The sequence below is a fragment of the Cygnus atratus genome, chromosome 1 (assembly GCF_013377495.2).
Source record: "Cygnus atratus isolate AKBS03 ecotype Queensland, Australia chromosome 1, CAtr_DNAZoo_HiC_assembly, whole genome shotgun sequence".
NCBI classification, from domain to species: domain Eukaryota; kingdom Metazoa; phylum Chordata; class Aves; order Anseriformes; family Anatidae; genus Cygnus; species Cygnus atratus.
The window spans coordinates 124,714,491-124,730,062 of NC_066362.1; the positions used below are offsets into that span (position 1 = coordinate 124,714,491).

The 15,572-nt window shown below is 37.7% G+C and overlaps 1 protein-coding gene across 4 annotated transcripts in view; it reads left to right on the forward strand.

Moving 5' to 3' along the window:
- APOO (apolipoprotein O) overlaps positions 1-14,239 on the forward strand; it is a 31,721-nt gene extending 17,482 nt beyond the window's left edge. For all 4 annotated transcript variants that reach the window (XM_035542179.2, XM_050715687.1, XM_035542176.2 and 1 more), the window contains 3 exons: positions 2,146-2,253; positions 11,007-11,102; positions 13,922-14,239. In XM_035542179.2, coding sequence (XP_035398072.1) covers positions 2,146-2,253; positions 11,007-11,075 — 177 coding nt within the window. In that variant the 3' untranslated portion in view covers positions 11,076-11,102; positions 13,922-14,239. The remainder of the gene's footprint in view (positions 1-2,145; positions 2,254-11,006; positions 11,103-13,921) is intronic.
- The last annotated feature ends 1,333 nt before the right edge of the window (positions 14,240-15,572 follow it).

Here is a 15,572-nt window from a genome sequence, read left to right on the forward strand (position 1 = left end):
TTCTCATTTTATGTTGATAGCCGTGCCCTCAATGACATTGCAGACCAAAACAAAAATCAAAAACAAACAAAACAAAACAACCCACCGGCCTTCATTTGGTTTTTGTTTGTTTGTACTAGTTACTTTCCAGTCCTGGTAGCTTTGCACTGCTTGCACCACTGATCGCACTATCCTTCCAGCTAAGCCATAGGTTTTCAGAAGTAGTTAGTTAAAGTACTTGAGAGCGAACACTCCTGAATACTGAACAAGAAAATAAATATTCATAACTGTAAAGCCTGCATTGAGGGATTTTGGAGGTTTAACACGTTCATTTCCAGAGCAGTTGGTGTGCCTTGGTATTTAAAACATCCTACATCTTGGATTTAGTTGTGACTCAGAAATGTAGTTGCTGATTTGGGTTTGGGTTTCTGTTTTTTTTGTTTGTTTTGATTCTAACTATGTTCATTATTAAATAGCATCTTTAGTAAAGTGTGTGTGTGCAGATATGGCTGACTGTTGAGATCATCTGAACTTCTCTATGAAATGATACAGATTAAGGAACGAGGGGTTTGTTGCTGAGATGTTGATGTCGGTTGCCTGATGGTTGGTGAATGTGTGATTTTAGTGTAACAGTAAAAGGTCACACTGATGCTGCATAAAGCCGTTGGGCTTTGAATGCAACAATCTTGTGCATTTGTGGACGTAAGCTGGTCTGATATGTATCTAAAATCCTTTCTTACTGATCTGAGTGGAGTTTTAACTGCTATCTGAAAAGCACTCTGCGATCTTTAATCTACTGCAAACTAGTTGTCCTTATTTGCAGTTTGTAAATGGGCGGGATTGTATTTGCACTCTACCTAAAATCTAACGCAGCACTAAAAATCATGATGCAAAGCTAGAGGTCTCAGTATGGTTTGAAAATGTGTTGTGTGAGCTGCAGTATACAAAGGTGGTAACGTGGCTTGCCCAGAAGTACATCTGTTGTGGTGATGGTGCACAACTGGTGTAGTTAATTTTTGTTCAGACAAAGGGAAGTGGTTCTTTGCATGGTATGTGCCAAGTGGTAGAATTCCTCAGCACATGATGTTTTGGATCCAAAAAAGTTGTTTTGGATCTAAAAAAGTTACATGGTGCTTATTAGGAGGCAGGGTGAGTTCATAGGAGAGAAATTCACTGGGCATGATTATACATATAGAAATCGCCTCTGGCTAAGGAAATCTATGAGCAGCAAATTGTTGGAGACTGGAAGAAACGTAAGGAGAAGAATCACTTACACTTGCCCTGTTCTTGTAGTTTTCTAGCTTTGTCCCCTCTTGGAGATAAGGCGATACCTTCTCATTTCTTGATACCATGTTTGTTTGTTTTTTTTAGTTTAATGTCTGTCTAGTTGGGCAAATTGTCCGTTTTTACTTCCGATTTTTTGGGGGCAAAAAAAACAGATATTAATCTGAAAATTAATCTTTCAGACTGACTTGAGTCTGGAGCTGTAAAACCCTAATGCTCTTAGGTGTTAGGATGTTATGGATCTACAAATGCTATGAATATTATGGTTACATATGATGCAAAGGGGCAGGAGATATTCTTTTATTAGACTTAGGGATTTTTCCTGTTATAAAATTATCTGTTGGTGTGATATAGCAAACACTGTCTTTCTTATGTCTTCAGTTTTGAACTTTGACAGCTGCTTATTTGTTATAGCCATCTATCCGCAAATCAGGTCTTTCTTCTAAATTGCAAATAAAAAGAAACAAAGGAGTACTCCTATTGTTCTGTCAAAACAGTGAAAACTGTGAAACTGCAAAATAGGGACAGACTAAGTAGGGATATTTTGTCTTTAAAGCAGGTTTGGTCAAATTAAGAAATAATTTGCATATGTGAAATCTATTGAAAATAGAATGCTAAGACTGTAAAATCCAAAATTGTTTCGATGCAGCATCATCACAATCTTTTATACAGATATATTTCATGTAGTCTTCAAACAGTTTTTTAGCAGGTTGGCTTTTCTTATTCCTTATGTGTCATTTTTTTCCCAAGATGTTAATTAATGCTGTACACATTGAGCTTGAGTGGGATGATGTTAAGGATCTTGGATTCTGAGATTTCTTCCACATGAACAATCTTCCTCAGATTATTAAGTTCATGCTTTGTAATTATTTTGTTTCAAAGGTTGCTGGTACACAGCTGTATGACTGGAGTCTTCAGGGATATATTGCCGTAGAATCTCTTTGGAAGGATAATCCTAAGAAGAAGAAATCTGGGAAAAAAAATGATAAGGTAAGAAGTCGGAGGAACTTGATTTCTGGATTAGGAGAAAATCCGGAAGAATGCCAATAAAAATCAAGTTTCCTTTGAATCAATCTGTGTCCTGATGCAGTACTGAGTGCAGTCATTGCTGAAAGTTTGTGCTTGCTAGATATCCATTTGTTAAACATTGTTCTAATGGTCAGGTTAACATTCACATAGTCAATGTATTAGTTAGAACAGAAAATAAAGATGAATGTTATTGTACAAGTTGCTTTTTTAAGTCTGATATTACTATTTTGTGTTATGATAAAAAGTAATGTGTCAGACTGCTGCCTTGCTTTAGAGGTTCCTGCATCTGATGACAGAGCAAATGCTAATGTAATGGCTTTGTAGTCAAGAATTTGGCAAGCACTGAAGTTTCTCTGAAACAGCATTTTTGAATTAACATTGGTAATACAGCTAAGTGAATGTCTTACATGCTAATTTTTAGTTTTAGAATGGAGCAGCTCTCCTTATTCCCTCTACAGAGCAGCTTTCCCTAGTCCCCCTGCAAAGCATCAGTGATATGATATGATTTCTTGCCTTTTTGAATGCTGAATTGATACTTTGTAGAGGTGGTCAAACATCATATACAACAGCAGTGAATTGAAGGATTTTAGGTTTGTTTATCTATAATTGTTTACTTCTATAAAGTGCTACGTGTTGTGACTCGATAGTAATGTCTAGTAGAGCGGAATGCAGTGCCATAATTATGCTAGAGCAACTATTCATAAATACTGTGGGGGAAAAAATAAGTAAGATTCTATTTTGCTGCTTCTAATGAATTATGAATTTCACATTCTACAAAATACTAGCAAGTTTCAATATTAATGCAATATGATTGGTTAATGATACTCGCTGAAGATTAGCATTGACTTGTGAAGACATGTTTTAATGAACATTAAAAATGAACTTGCTTTAATGAACATTATACTATATAATGTCTAGGTCATAATTTATAACTCGTCTGAAGCTTCTGCAGTTAATTATCTTAATGATGTTTTGTTTTTTTATCTGCTAGACATTTCCATTATCCCACAGGAACAAGCTGTCTCAGTAGTTGTACCTCTCTGATACAGATAAGCAAACTGACAGATTCTAAGAAGTATATGTAGATGGCTCAGTGAATTGGAGTGTAAGAGGCTGAAGAATTGTGTGAGTTGATAAAATATATTTGAGGGAGAGCCGATAAGGTTTTCAGGGATTTTTTTAACTGAAGAAGTAAAAATTCAGAAGTATAACATAAAGCTTCAGTGGTTTTAAATCCACTGCGAGACTTGCTGCATATTTAATTCCTGATTTCTAAGCAAAAAGCTTGTTCTAAGCTTCTTCTGTTGATACAAATTGCTGCCCTGGCAGCAGACTGCTTCCCATCTCTTATTTTAGTTGTTTAAGGCAGCAAAGCAGAACTAAAAGGTGGTTTGAAAACAAGTTTGAACCAGCAGAAAACCTTGGTGTTTCATTGTGGACCTCGTGATTGAGCCCTAGCTCAGAACTTTTAGCAGCTCATCCTAGGTTGGCAATGGTGTATGGCTCTAATGGTGGTGTTCTGGGTTGTTGGAAACCAGAAGTCCTGTCTGACCAGAACAGGGTATTTGCAACCCACAGAGGTCTAAGAAATAAGAAGGGTAGCCACTGAGGGGGCGACGCTTTGGAGAGGCAATTGCACTTGAGGTTGCAGGTATGGAACCGAGTTCCCTGGGTGGGTCTAGGTGTGGGAATAGTTCCAAACAAACACGATTGGAGAAATGTTCACATGTCCTATCAGTTGCTGAATCTGATGAGAATGGTCACCAGCTGAATACTGGTGGAGACTTTCATCAGGGGATACTCACCCTGTATTGGCCTCTAGGCATTTGAGTAAATGTACTTGTGTAATTTTTTGAATAAACAAAGGTTAGTTAATCATCCTGTACCTTTTGTAAAACCTAGGCTGTCAAAAAATGTCTCCAAAAAATAAGCAACATTAAAATATCAAAATATTTCAGAAAGATAAACAGACAGCATCAATAAGGTTTAGCTGAGCTTTTTATTTTATTGTGTCCTAGGCTTTCAAAAGGAAACACATGATTGTTATTGGAAGGCGAAAACTTTTGAAGCTTTTATCTTACTATAAGGTTTATTCAAGCACTCGCTACTTCAGCAGAAAAACAAAGGGCATGTGAAATTGGAGAGACCACTAAGTAAACACAGCTCTTTCTCTTCCTCCTTGCAGAATCTTTAAATCACACCCTTTAGATGCCAAAATGTTATTTGGACAAAAAATTGAAATGCCATTGAACAGTTTCCTTCTAAAGTTCATCTAACCAATCAGACGTTAATGTTAACTATTGCCAGTTAACTTGGTGAATTAGGCAAGATTAAAAAAAAAAAAGTGACTGAAGTGAAGAAGCAATATGAATTGGGTGAAATTTCCTGCATTTCAGGAGTTCAGTGATCGCTTACCACTGAAGTATGCAGCCTCTTTTTTTTTTTTTTTTTAGTCCTCTGAAGTTGTTAAAGAGAGGCTTTTGTCTCTGTGACTTCTAGAGAAGCCAAACATCAGTTCGGAAGTCTCTGGAGTGAAAAGTATTTCTGATGGGAGAAGTCTGCTGTGAAATTTCCTTTGGTCTGAGTTTATGAAACAGTATAAAATACATGGTTGAGAAGGTGCTTTGGTTTTGTGGGGGAAGGGAGAGGGAGATTTTGCTTGTTTGTTTGTTTTATTAAAGACTGTGCAGTGCTGTTCTACCAGGATGTGGTCAGTCACACTTAATAATGAAAGCCTCTACTTTTTTTGTATGTACAAGCACCAGCATGCCACTACGGTGAGAGAGGAAGTCTGCCCAAGAAAAACATTTTCAGTCTCTCTCTAATGCTGTGTCACACTAGTGCAAAAAAGTACTTTCTGTTCATATAGCTGATAAGATTCAGCTAATCAGCATCAACTATTCCAGCAAAAGGATTTTTGTTATTGCGTTTTTATTGAAGCTTTTACTGGTATAGAAATGCCAAGGAAGAAAAATAAATACTTCTAACTCTCATGTACTAAAGTTGGGAAAGCTTTCTGGGATAGGTTGTAGGACTTCTGCCCTAATTTGACAGCCTGGTGAAAGAATCATGTTGGTTTGGTATATTTGTTCCTTATTGCCATAGTAGGCACCTAGGCTTCTTTCCTAATGAAGGCAAATACAAACGTTACTCTTGAGTTGTTATGGCAGATGTAACCCAGCTTGTGAAACCATGCCAGAGCAAAAGATGTTACTTTTTGGTTTTGTCATTTGCTCTAGCATTTTCCTGTTGCTACACAGAGGATCCCTGCAAATAGTCAAACAATATATGGGTGGCTCTTCTTGGCTTGTGATAATTTGTTACGCTGCTCATAATTTGTTTGATAGGTACCACAGCTGCAAATAACTTCATGTTTGTGCAGCAGTAGGTCATTAAAATAGATGCAGTATGTTAATTTTCTGAAGGTTTTATGAGGCAAAAAGCTATGCCAAACTGAGGTCATCATCAACTCAAATCTAAGTTCTGCCAAGAAAGATGAATTCCAGGATCTTCTGCTGCAACATTTTGAAACACTGGCTGGAGCCCCTCCATACAGCAAGTCAGTCTGTGAAGTTGTGAATACGCTATTTACAGTATAGATTTCTAGTATCCTGAAGCCAGCTCGTTGTAGGAAGTAGTTGTCAGGATGAAAGTTCTCTGGTAAAACTATGCAGGTATCATAAGTGACAATCTGTGTCCACATTTTTTATTTACAGAAGGATGAGACATTTTCCTAATAAGGGATGGCAGGAGTAGTTATTTAGCTTCTGTATACGTTACCTTGATATGAAGTGGACAACTTTACTACTTCTTCCTCCCAAAAGAGAAGATGGTGTAAGAAAAGTAACCAGCTTGTTGATAGGCCAGGTGTATTTTAAGGGTTTTATCTTCTGAAAATTTTTTGCTTACCTGAGTCATATTTACACACAAGAAATAATTCCACAAAAATCAGTGGAATTACTGTTAAAATTTATATTGCCAGGTTGTGAGTCTTCAGGAAAAGTGATAGTGAAGTGGAAGATACGTCCTTCGAACCTTGTTTATCCTAGTTTGCAAAATTTGTAAAGCATCATATCTATGCCTTTGAACAGTTTTTAAGCATGATGTCTAGTGTTTGAAACCCTTCTGAGTAGTCTTAGGCAGCATCAAACTTTCATAACAGGGGTTTTGCAATTATGAAGGCTCATACCCTGCAGTGGCTTCAGCTAGTCTTTGTGAATAACTGTTCCCTCTGCCCAATAACGTCATGCAAGATCTTTCTCTACGCTTCTTTTCTTCTACCTTTGCCTTTTAGTGCTGGCTGAACTGTTAAGCCAGAGAATTGCAGCTTCTTTTTTTCCCCCCACACGATCTCTTTTTAATTCTTGCTGCGTTTGTCAGCTTTAATACCTGTTCTTAGGTCAGAGGGCTGGACTGACCATAGCAGCTGGAAGATTTTTGTGCAGCAGCATAACTTTAAGGGCTGTAGTTTTATGTATAACAGGTTATAATTTGTTTACAGAAAACTGCTTCGGGATCAGTATTTCAGAGCAACGGCTTAATACAGATGACTTGTAAGTTGTTTGTTTGTCAGTCAGCTCATTTGATGATTACTGTTGTGAAATACAGCCTTCCTGCCCTTCCTCTTCTGCCTCTGGTCTCTATACTTCTGTCGCTTGTACTGTACTGTAGGGTTGTTAGCTCTTGTACTACAGTGGTTTCATCTTCAAGTGACAAAGGCTTGTGTTCTGATACCAACTCGCTTAGACCCAGGTTTTGCTCCAGCCAGTGAGCTAAAACATACTGAAACACATCGAAAAAGCATTCTCTTCGGTCAGCTCTCTGTCTTTTCTTTACACTAATCAGTGTTTTGCTGTATTTTCTGCTATTTTGGATTCTTCCTCTTGCCATGACACTGAATCAGGCACCCATTGTTTTTACCAAAGTGGCAGAACAGTGCTAGAGCTCTAAAAACATCCCCTTTTTCAGTCCCTGTTCATTTCTTTGCGTGCTCTTCCCCACTTTCTTCCAATGAGTAATAAGATCTTGCAGAAGACTGCTTCTTACTGTATTTCTTCCATTGTTGCCTGCCACTTGGTTGTTTAAACAACTTCAGAGATTGAAAGAAACTCTTACAGCTTATTGTTTGGTTTTCATTCCTGATCTGTTGGTAGAAACCATCTGTGATTTACCAATACTCTCTGCATATACATAACGTAAGTACTTATGTAAGTATGTATGTACACACGCTTAAATAAGCACAGCTGTTTGGGTATTTTATTAAGTGTCTGCTGGTGACAGTGCTTCCAAGTGCAAAGACTGCTCGGCTTCGGTGGGCTTGTTTCCTGTACTTGCCTCAAGGAAATGATGAAAGTGGAAGTTGTGGTGTCGGCGTCTTGACTGGGTAGCTTTACTGTGAACAGCATAAGCTGTGATCATAGCAGACCTAAATTGTGTTTTGAGTATCTTTTAAAATACAACATGAGCGGCTGATATAGATAGATAGATAGATAAACAGCAAAAGTTTGGTCATCTGAACTAAATGATAAACATCTACTGTGGACAGAAAATGGTGTCACACACACTCGCTTTTGGTCCTAAGAACAACAACAGAGTAAAACATGTAAAAGTTATTACTTGTTAGTTTGGGCGGTGATGAATTTAACTGTTAAAGAGGTGGGAAAGGAAGAATCCACCCTACATAAAGTTGTGCTTTTCAGAGCAACTTAAAACACGGTAATATCTTTAAAGTGTTCCATATTTCTAAGAGAGTAAATTTCAACCTCAACTAAAATTACAAAACTGGGAACGTGTTGTCTTTGATTGACTAGGAGAGGATGAATAAGGTTAAACAGTGATGTTATCTTTATTCTAAGCAATACATTGCAAACAAAAGAGACAGAAGAAAGGGTAAATTATTAATCTGTGAGCCTGAATGCTTTGTTTTTTCTTTTGTAACTGTTGTTCTTTTCTGGTGGCCAGACTCTACCTTTTAAGAGTTTTCCATAAACATAATAGACATGTATGCCTCTCTTTAGAGTTATAATTTCTGTGGTTAGGTGCCACTGTAAAGGGGCCCAGCCATCTTGCTCCTGTTCAGAGGGAGCAACAGAAACTGACTTTTGCATCAGAGTAGGCTGTAATGTAAGGAGAAAGTCTAATTAAAAAACTAACCAAACAAAAATGCTGGCTAAGTTCCTTTTGGACTGGTTTTTTCATATGTAAGTAAAAGTGGATAGAAATAATTATTTTTTTTGAAGTTTGTTTAAAGTTTAGGTCTCGATCCATGTCTGTTAGACACAGTGAGCTAAGCTGACATTTTTTTAATCACTTACGTATTAAAGCTTTATAAAGAGCATTGTGTACAGTCCCCTTTATTCCAGTATTATCTTGGATTTCAAATAATGATTTTTTTTTAATCCTGTGGAATCCCAGTGCCTTGAAGACTTTATGAATGCGTTACGGAGATTTGTTACCAGTCACCGTTGAGTTGAAGCTCGCAGTTGCGTAAGAATGCAAAACATTTCCACTCCTGCTGCGGGGTACGGCTCTGACGCGTGAACTCTGTCCACCCAGATACGTTACAAAGTGGCTGTGTTCCGGCAGAAAGCAGAAGGACTGTGTCTTGAATATGTGCCCGCTTCTAACGATGACAACGCCATGGAGGAGGCGGTCTTTCGGGTCGTTGATCTAGACACGTTTTTTGCTTCTGATTTGTTTTGGGTGTGACTTGAGGACTTTGACACTTTGTTAAATTAGGTGTGTTCGCTTCCTTTGCCACCTCAAAGGACTTCTTTTTCTGGCCACCCATATTACTGCTTTATCAGTCTCGCTCACTCTCTGTTGATGTAGTGGGCACATACAGCAGATGGAGTTGAAAGACCTTCTTAATTGCTAATTGAGCAAATGAGTTTGTGTGTGAGCAGCGGGCTGATTTGAGCCCAGAACTCAGGCTGATAGATCAGCAAAGACAAGCCCAGTGATGACACCTACCAGCCTCACAAATACAAAGGAACTGAGCAAAACCCTTGTTTTCCCATAGGTTTTATTGCTAGTTGTCTTGGTCTGTTTTTTTGTTTTGTTTTTTTTTTTTTGTTTGTTTGTTTTTTGTTTTTTAGGATGAAATACCTTACCTAGGTGGTGGTAATTTTTTTTTTTCCAAAAGTCAAGACAAGCAAGTGGAAGAACACAGAGCCCTCTGTGAACAGCATATTTTTAGTTCATTTGTTCAGAATTGAGTAATCCCTGAGATGAGGCATCATGAGTCAGATTGTTCATTGTGAGTTGTAAAATGTCGTAATTTGTAAGTTCCTGTACCGGGAGGATTATGGAGTAGGTCATTACTTTGAAATGGGTGTGCTTCATGGATATGATTTCATTTGCTATGAAATATCCAGGATAGTGATCAAAAGAATTTTTTTCTTTTTTTTAAGAAGGGGTTAGCTTTTTAAGATCTTGCTAGACATATTTTGAATAAGAACTTCAAGAATTATCTCCATAATTGAATCTTGGTGTATTGGGTCCATATATCCAGCACAGCATATACTGGTCTCGTGTGTGTGTGTGTGTGTGTGTGTGTGTGTGTATATATATATACACACACACACACCATATGACCATAAATATATATAGTCTCATAGACTCAGTGCCTTTACCACAGTGCTTAATGTGTACTGGAGTGTAAATTCAAACCATCCTGTAATTTTTTTTTGTTTTCCAATCTCTTCTGGATTCTTTTGGTATATTTTCCATCACATTTATTTAAGGCATATTGGTAAAAATCTGTTTTTTAGAATAAAAAGAAAGCACAACTTAATTTTCACGTTTCGAACGTAAGAATAATTGAGGTTGGGTGCAACCTCCAGTCATTTCATCCATCCCCATGTTCAAAGCTGAGCCAGCTTTGAAGACAGATGTGGTGGCTCAGGTCTTGTCCAATCAAATCTCCTAGGGTGGAGATTCACCAGCCTCTCTGGGTGACCTGCTCCTGTGTGTGATCAGTGCAGTGTTATTTTTTTTCCTTATATCTAGCAGAAATTTGCCATTCTACAACTGTGTTCTGCTGTGAATCTCTGAGAAGAGCCTGGCTCTTCCAAATATGCAAATACTCATTAAGTAAGGGTGGATAGCAATTAGATTCCCCCTTTGTCTGGTCTTGTCCAGGCTGAACAGACCCAGGTCTCTGTCCTGTATGTCATGTGCTTCAGTCCCCTAGCCGTGTGTGTGGCCCTTTAAGTATTTTCTTCATTAATATCTATTTAAAACCATAATGAAGAGAGTGTTCGTGATAGTATACTTGGCAAATAGATAGACCAGATGCTCTAACAAGCCTCTCTTCATTCTTTGATTTCTATCATTTATTTCAGAGAAAGTGTAAGGACAGTCTTTCAAAGGATATGTGCTGAAAGAGGCCTATTGTATAAATCCACAAAGAATTCAAAGAATGCAAAATAGCAACCACTCTGTGGGAATTCATCCTCTCTTATTAATGCAGGCAAAAATGAGTCAATTAAAGCATTTCTGTTGAACTACTTGTTCTTTCAAATCCTTCAATTGCTAAGCTAACTACAGGAAGACTAAAATCCTAGAAACAGTTTGAGATCATTTTTGGGGTATATCATAATGAATTAGCCTCATCAACCACTTGATTTTGCAAGAAGTTTTTGCTTCATCTTTTTAAAAGGTCTGCTGTTGTAGCAAAAATACTAATCATGGATTGTTTTTGTTGCCTCAAGGGTGATGCAGAGGGTGACAAGCCCCAGGACATCCATGCTGCTTCAAATGAAGAGCACGCCGCGAAGTAGAACACCAAATCACTTGCCATCAAACAGGTAAAGGCTACAGACTGGTGATGGTATATAGCTGCAGCAGCAAAATAACCTGGAAAAGCTGAACATTAGGTTTGACTTGTAGTTATCTTCTTCATATTGATGAAATGGGGAAGAGAGGTAACAATTTCTATTTTATTTTTATTAAACTTCACATTTGTCCAGAATATGCATTCTTCTTAACAGTGCTTCAGTTAAATTATCTAAATTCTTCTTCTTTACAGTATAGAAAGTAAATGTAAATGTGTCCTCGATGGGTTATGAATTCTTTTAACAAGGCCTTTTTAATATATTGTTAGTTTATTTTTTCTTCTTCTCTTCCCATTTCTGCCTCCTGTACCAAAACCAAAAATCTCTTCGCCTTCTTTGTCACAGCTGTGCAGGTGTGAAGGAGGGGAGAGGAACCTCTTCCCTGCTGTTACGTTTTCGCTAAAGTTTTGTCAATGTCAGGGTACAGCCACATTTTACAGCTTGTAACAGTCCATGATGTGCCTGACCTTTCGTGTTGATGCGCCTCGCTAATGAGACATGCTTCATCAGTTGGGAACTAGTGATGGAGGAAAAGGGGTAGCGTTTCCCAGTTCTCTGAGCTAGAAACTAGAGCTGAGACTCCAGTTCTGGTATGACTTTGCTACTGAGTTGCTTTCTAAACTCATCCAAGTCCTGTGATTGTTAAGGAAAATAAGAAAACAAAACAAAACTCTTCTAACTTCTAAAAGTAGTTCTAATTCGTAGGACAAAAATAGCTGTGTGTCTGAGGCTTATCACAAACAGTAATGGAATTGGACAACATTTAGGACAAAACATCAGATTATCGTCTTCTCAGAGAACAAATGTTAAGGATATCTTTTCTGAACATGTTTTGTAGTTGCTTGTTTTTGTCCTGTATTACTTTCATGTTATGCTAAGAATTATTTTTCATCAGAAAATGATTCTAGCGTTGTAGAGACTTCATTATTTTTTGTTCAGTGTTCCATTTACCAGTAAAATTATTTTTTCCCTAACTGACAACTGTGTAAATAGAGTCCAAATTTAGAAAACTGCACCAATTTTTTCTTCCATGCGTCACCACCAGTCACAAATGTTATGCAGATGTGATGAAGTGCACACATCTGCTGAGCAGCAGCGTTCTACCATTACACAGCCAGCTTTAACAGTAAAACTAGTTTCTAATGTTGTTTCCATTCATGTATTTTTAATTGCTATAGCTAGTTCTCATAAGGGCAAAGGTATTTGAGTGGCTGATTTGCTGAGTACCTTAGTTTTTCCTTCAGATGTAGGAATTAGTTTTCCTTCAGAATATGAAGTTTCTAAATACGTTTTGCTAGTATTTTATACAATAGCCACATAAAATAAAAATACATGAAAATAGGAAGAACAGTCTTGTTTTGAGTAAAGATATTCAGGAAAACCAAGTGGGAGGAAAGCTTCTCTAAAATTCGCTAAAACCATTGTGCTGCTGGTGAGTTAGGGTAGAGCTACTAAATAATTAAAAAGCCAGGAAAATTGAATTTTTCTTTATTTATGTGGGACACTGTACAAATACCGAGATTCAATACAAACAGAAACCCATAAATAGCTTTTATTTTCTTTCAGCATTGCTTACCACATGAACATAAATTTTGAGGAATGCTTTTTAGTGGCTGCTGTCTCAGATGCTCTATCGTCTTTCTTTTTAAAGAGTTAAGATTACTCAGATGTTTAAAGTATCTGGGTGCTGCTGATTTTGAAATCTACTTGCTTTGCCTCATGTTGTTTCTGGAGGAGATACGTAAACAAAACCACTAGATTTTTGGCCTAGAGCAACCAGATGGTGAAAGTTCAATTCAGTATCAATTTCCATCTGTTCTGTGGGGGTGGCAATTTGTTTCTTCTGCTTGAAATCAAACCTAGTTATTTAACGCCATATGCAAGTCCAGATGTTTTGCTGGATTTGAGTGATCCCAAAGGTTGGGCCACTGCTGTGATCTTTGAAAAGACGTGTTTGTTTATTCTGCATGAGATCAGTCATGAAAGTCTCACTGTATTTTAAACCGTTGTCAATGCTCCTAGTTGAATCTGGTTACTAAAATAAACACAATCATACTTTCCTCATAAGGATTTGTCCCAGCGTGGTTCCTTGAATTGTGAATTGTCAGCCAAGCACAAAATTGGTTTTTCTTGGAAGCAGTAACATATTTCTCCATTCCAAAAAATAGGAGCATTGCACCTCCTTTAGTGCATGTTTGTAGTTCATAATTATATGCAAACTACAGCTCAAGCTACATCCCTTCATAGGAGAAGCAAGTTTTAATTTTACCCAGCTGTTGTACTGAAGAGTTTCATGAAAGTGACACAAGCTTGTGTTTTTCCGTGGCATATGTCACTTTCACCCTGTTCAGGTTTTATTTTTATCTAATTCCATTTGTTCCCATTGAATTACCCTAGATTTATACCAGAGAAAGTGAGATTTAAAAAATGCACTTGGTGGGAATTAAAAAGAATTCCATTTGAGAAAGTTGATTTATTACAAAAGACTCCAGTTGGGGTTTTGTTGCTATGAAGTGTTCTTTCTCTTTTCTATTTCTATACAGCTCAACTATAGGAATCAAGTTGTCTAGAGCAGACAGTGGTGTACTGTCAATAATATGAATATTGAAATCTCTGTACTAGAATTAAATTTGTACTGAGTGTTCCTGAAATAGGTTTTGATCAACCTGCAATATCAAAGCAAAAAGTTGTAGTTGCACTTTGACAATGGAAAGAAAAGGCCTATGATACCATAATTCTGCTTTCTCTCTTCCTTTCCCCCTTATCTGTCCCTTTTTTTTTTTATTATTTAGGTGAACAAAAATACAGATGTAAGCAACGATTTCCCAAGAAAAAGAGGAAAACTGTCTGAATCCATTTTGATTTTGAATGTGACTAATCTGCCTTCCCTCTCAGGAAAGATTGAGAGTGTGCTGCCTGGGCTTCTGGAATGGAACCTGAGAAAGGACATTACATTTGGGTCAGTCTCGATACCCAAATCCTCAGTTCTGCGGTGGGACTCAAGTTTGCCATGCTTGTCCCATTGCAGGAACAGCACTGCAAGTAGCAAGTCTCAAAATTCTTCGGTCTTGTTATTATTTATATGTAAAATAAAAATCCAGTTGCATAAACCGGTCATGATTTCTTTTCCTCTTCCCATCTTCTTTAAACTCATGTGTGTGACCTTTTATACAGTGTATGAAAGGTTCTTGAGATGTTGTTGACAATGCCTGTATTTTTAACAGTGAGGAAAAGCTTAAAGTAGCACGATGTTTTGGTTAATGTTAGCTAATAGAATAACGAATGAGAACAATTACAATGAATCTTGTGTTTTGTCTGAGTCTCCCCCTCCTTTCTATACAAATCTTCTGCCTCATCAGTGCCAGTGGAGGTATATAATGAAGCATCTGTGAGCTCCTGTCTAGCAGATGGATGGGAATGGAGCTGTTAACGTTTGTCCTTGTTTTTGCTTGAATGCACAGCTCGATGGGAATCAGAACGTGGCAGTGGTGGGAACCAGCTATAGAATAACTTGGCTGTTTCCTCATTCCTGGCTAGGGGAGGGGAGAAAGAGCGAGGCGAAGGGAAATATAAAAGGATTTCCAGCATTTTGAAATCTTTGCACAATAAAGCCCTTTCATCATTTGTTGCTATTTCCACTAATCTGTCTTGGAGGTGCTTCAGAAGATACTGTAATCCAGGTTATTGTGCTGTTTCACAAGTTACTGTAATCCAAGTAGCTCAGAGCTCCTGAAGCTCTGTTGGTGAGCCTTAAATGTTCCTAAATCAATCATTAATGAACACGAGGGAAGTGGGAAGGTTGGAACTTAGACGAGTGCCTGTACGATACATAGGTTATCTAAAAGGAACAGGCAAGAAAATACAAAGTAAATAGGATTTAAAACATTTGCAAACATCTTTGTTGTTACTTGGTTGGGTATTCTGGCTGGGCATATTCCATAAACTTGTAGAGAAAAACAAATGAATCTTGGCAATACAAATACCAGTCTGCGTGGGCATTATAAAACAGGCAGGTTCCTTAATACAGGCATAAGGCATGTAGTCGCCTCAAGCAGAAAAGTAGTATCTCGCAACATGTTCGGTGCTTGTTTTTGTGAATCCTTCAGGCTGGGAAAGACGGGATGTTGATTTAGCAGAGGGAGCTGAAGTCTTGCTTGAATTTGGTGGTGTAGTTTCAAAGAGGCTTGGGAGGATCAAAGTAGTGTTTTTGTCAGTAGTGGAAAGGAACCTGGGCAAACATCAGTTGAGCTGTAACTGCTGTTACACCACTCTCGCAATACAAGCGTAGATTTTTCTTCCCTTAAAGACAGTCCTTCCCTTATGCATTCTCATACCCTAAAGAAAATGATTACCATTGGGTTAGGAATACAAATTTAGATACCTGTGTTTTGTTCGGTAATATTCAGCATATGCCACATTGGCATTTAAGAAGATAATTACCTG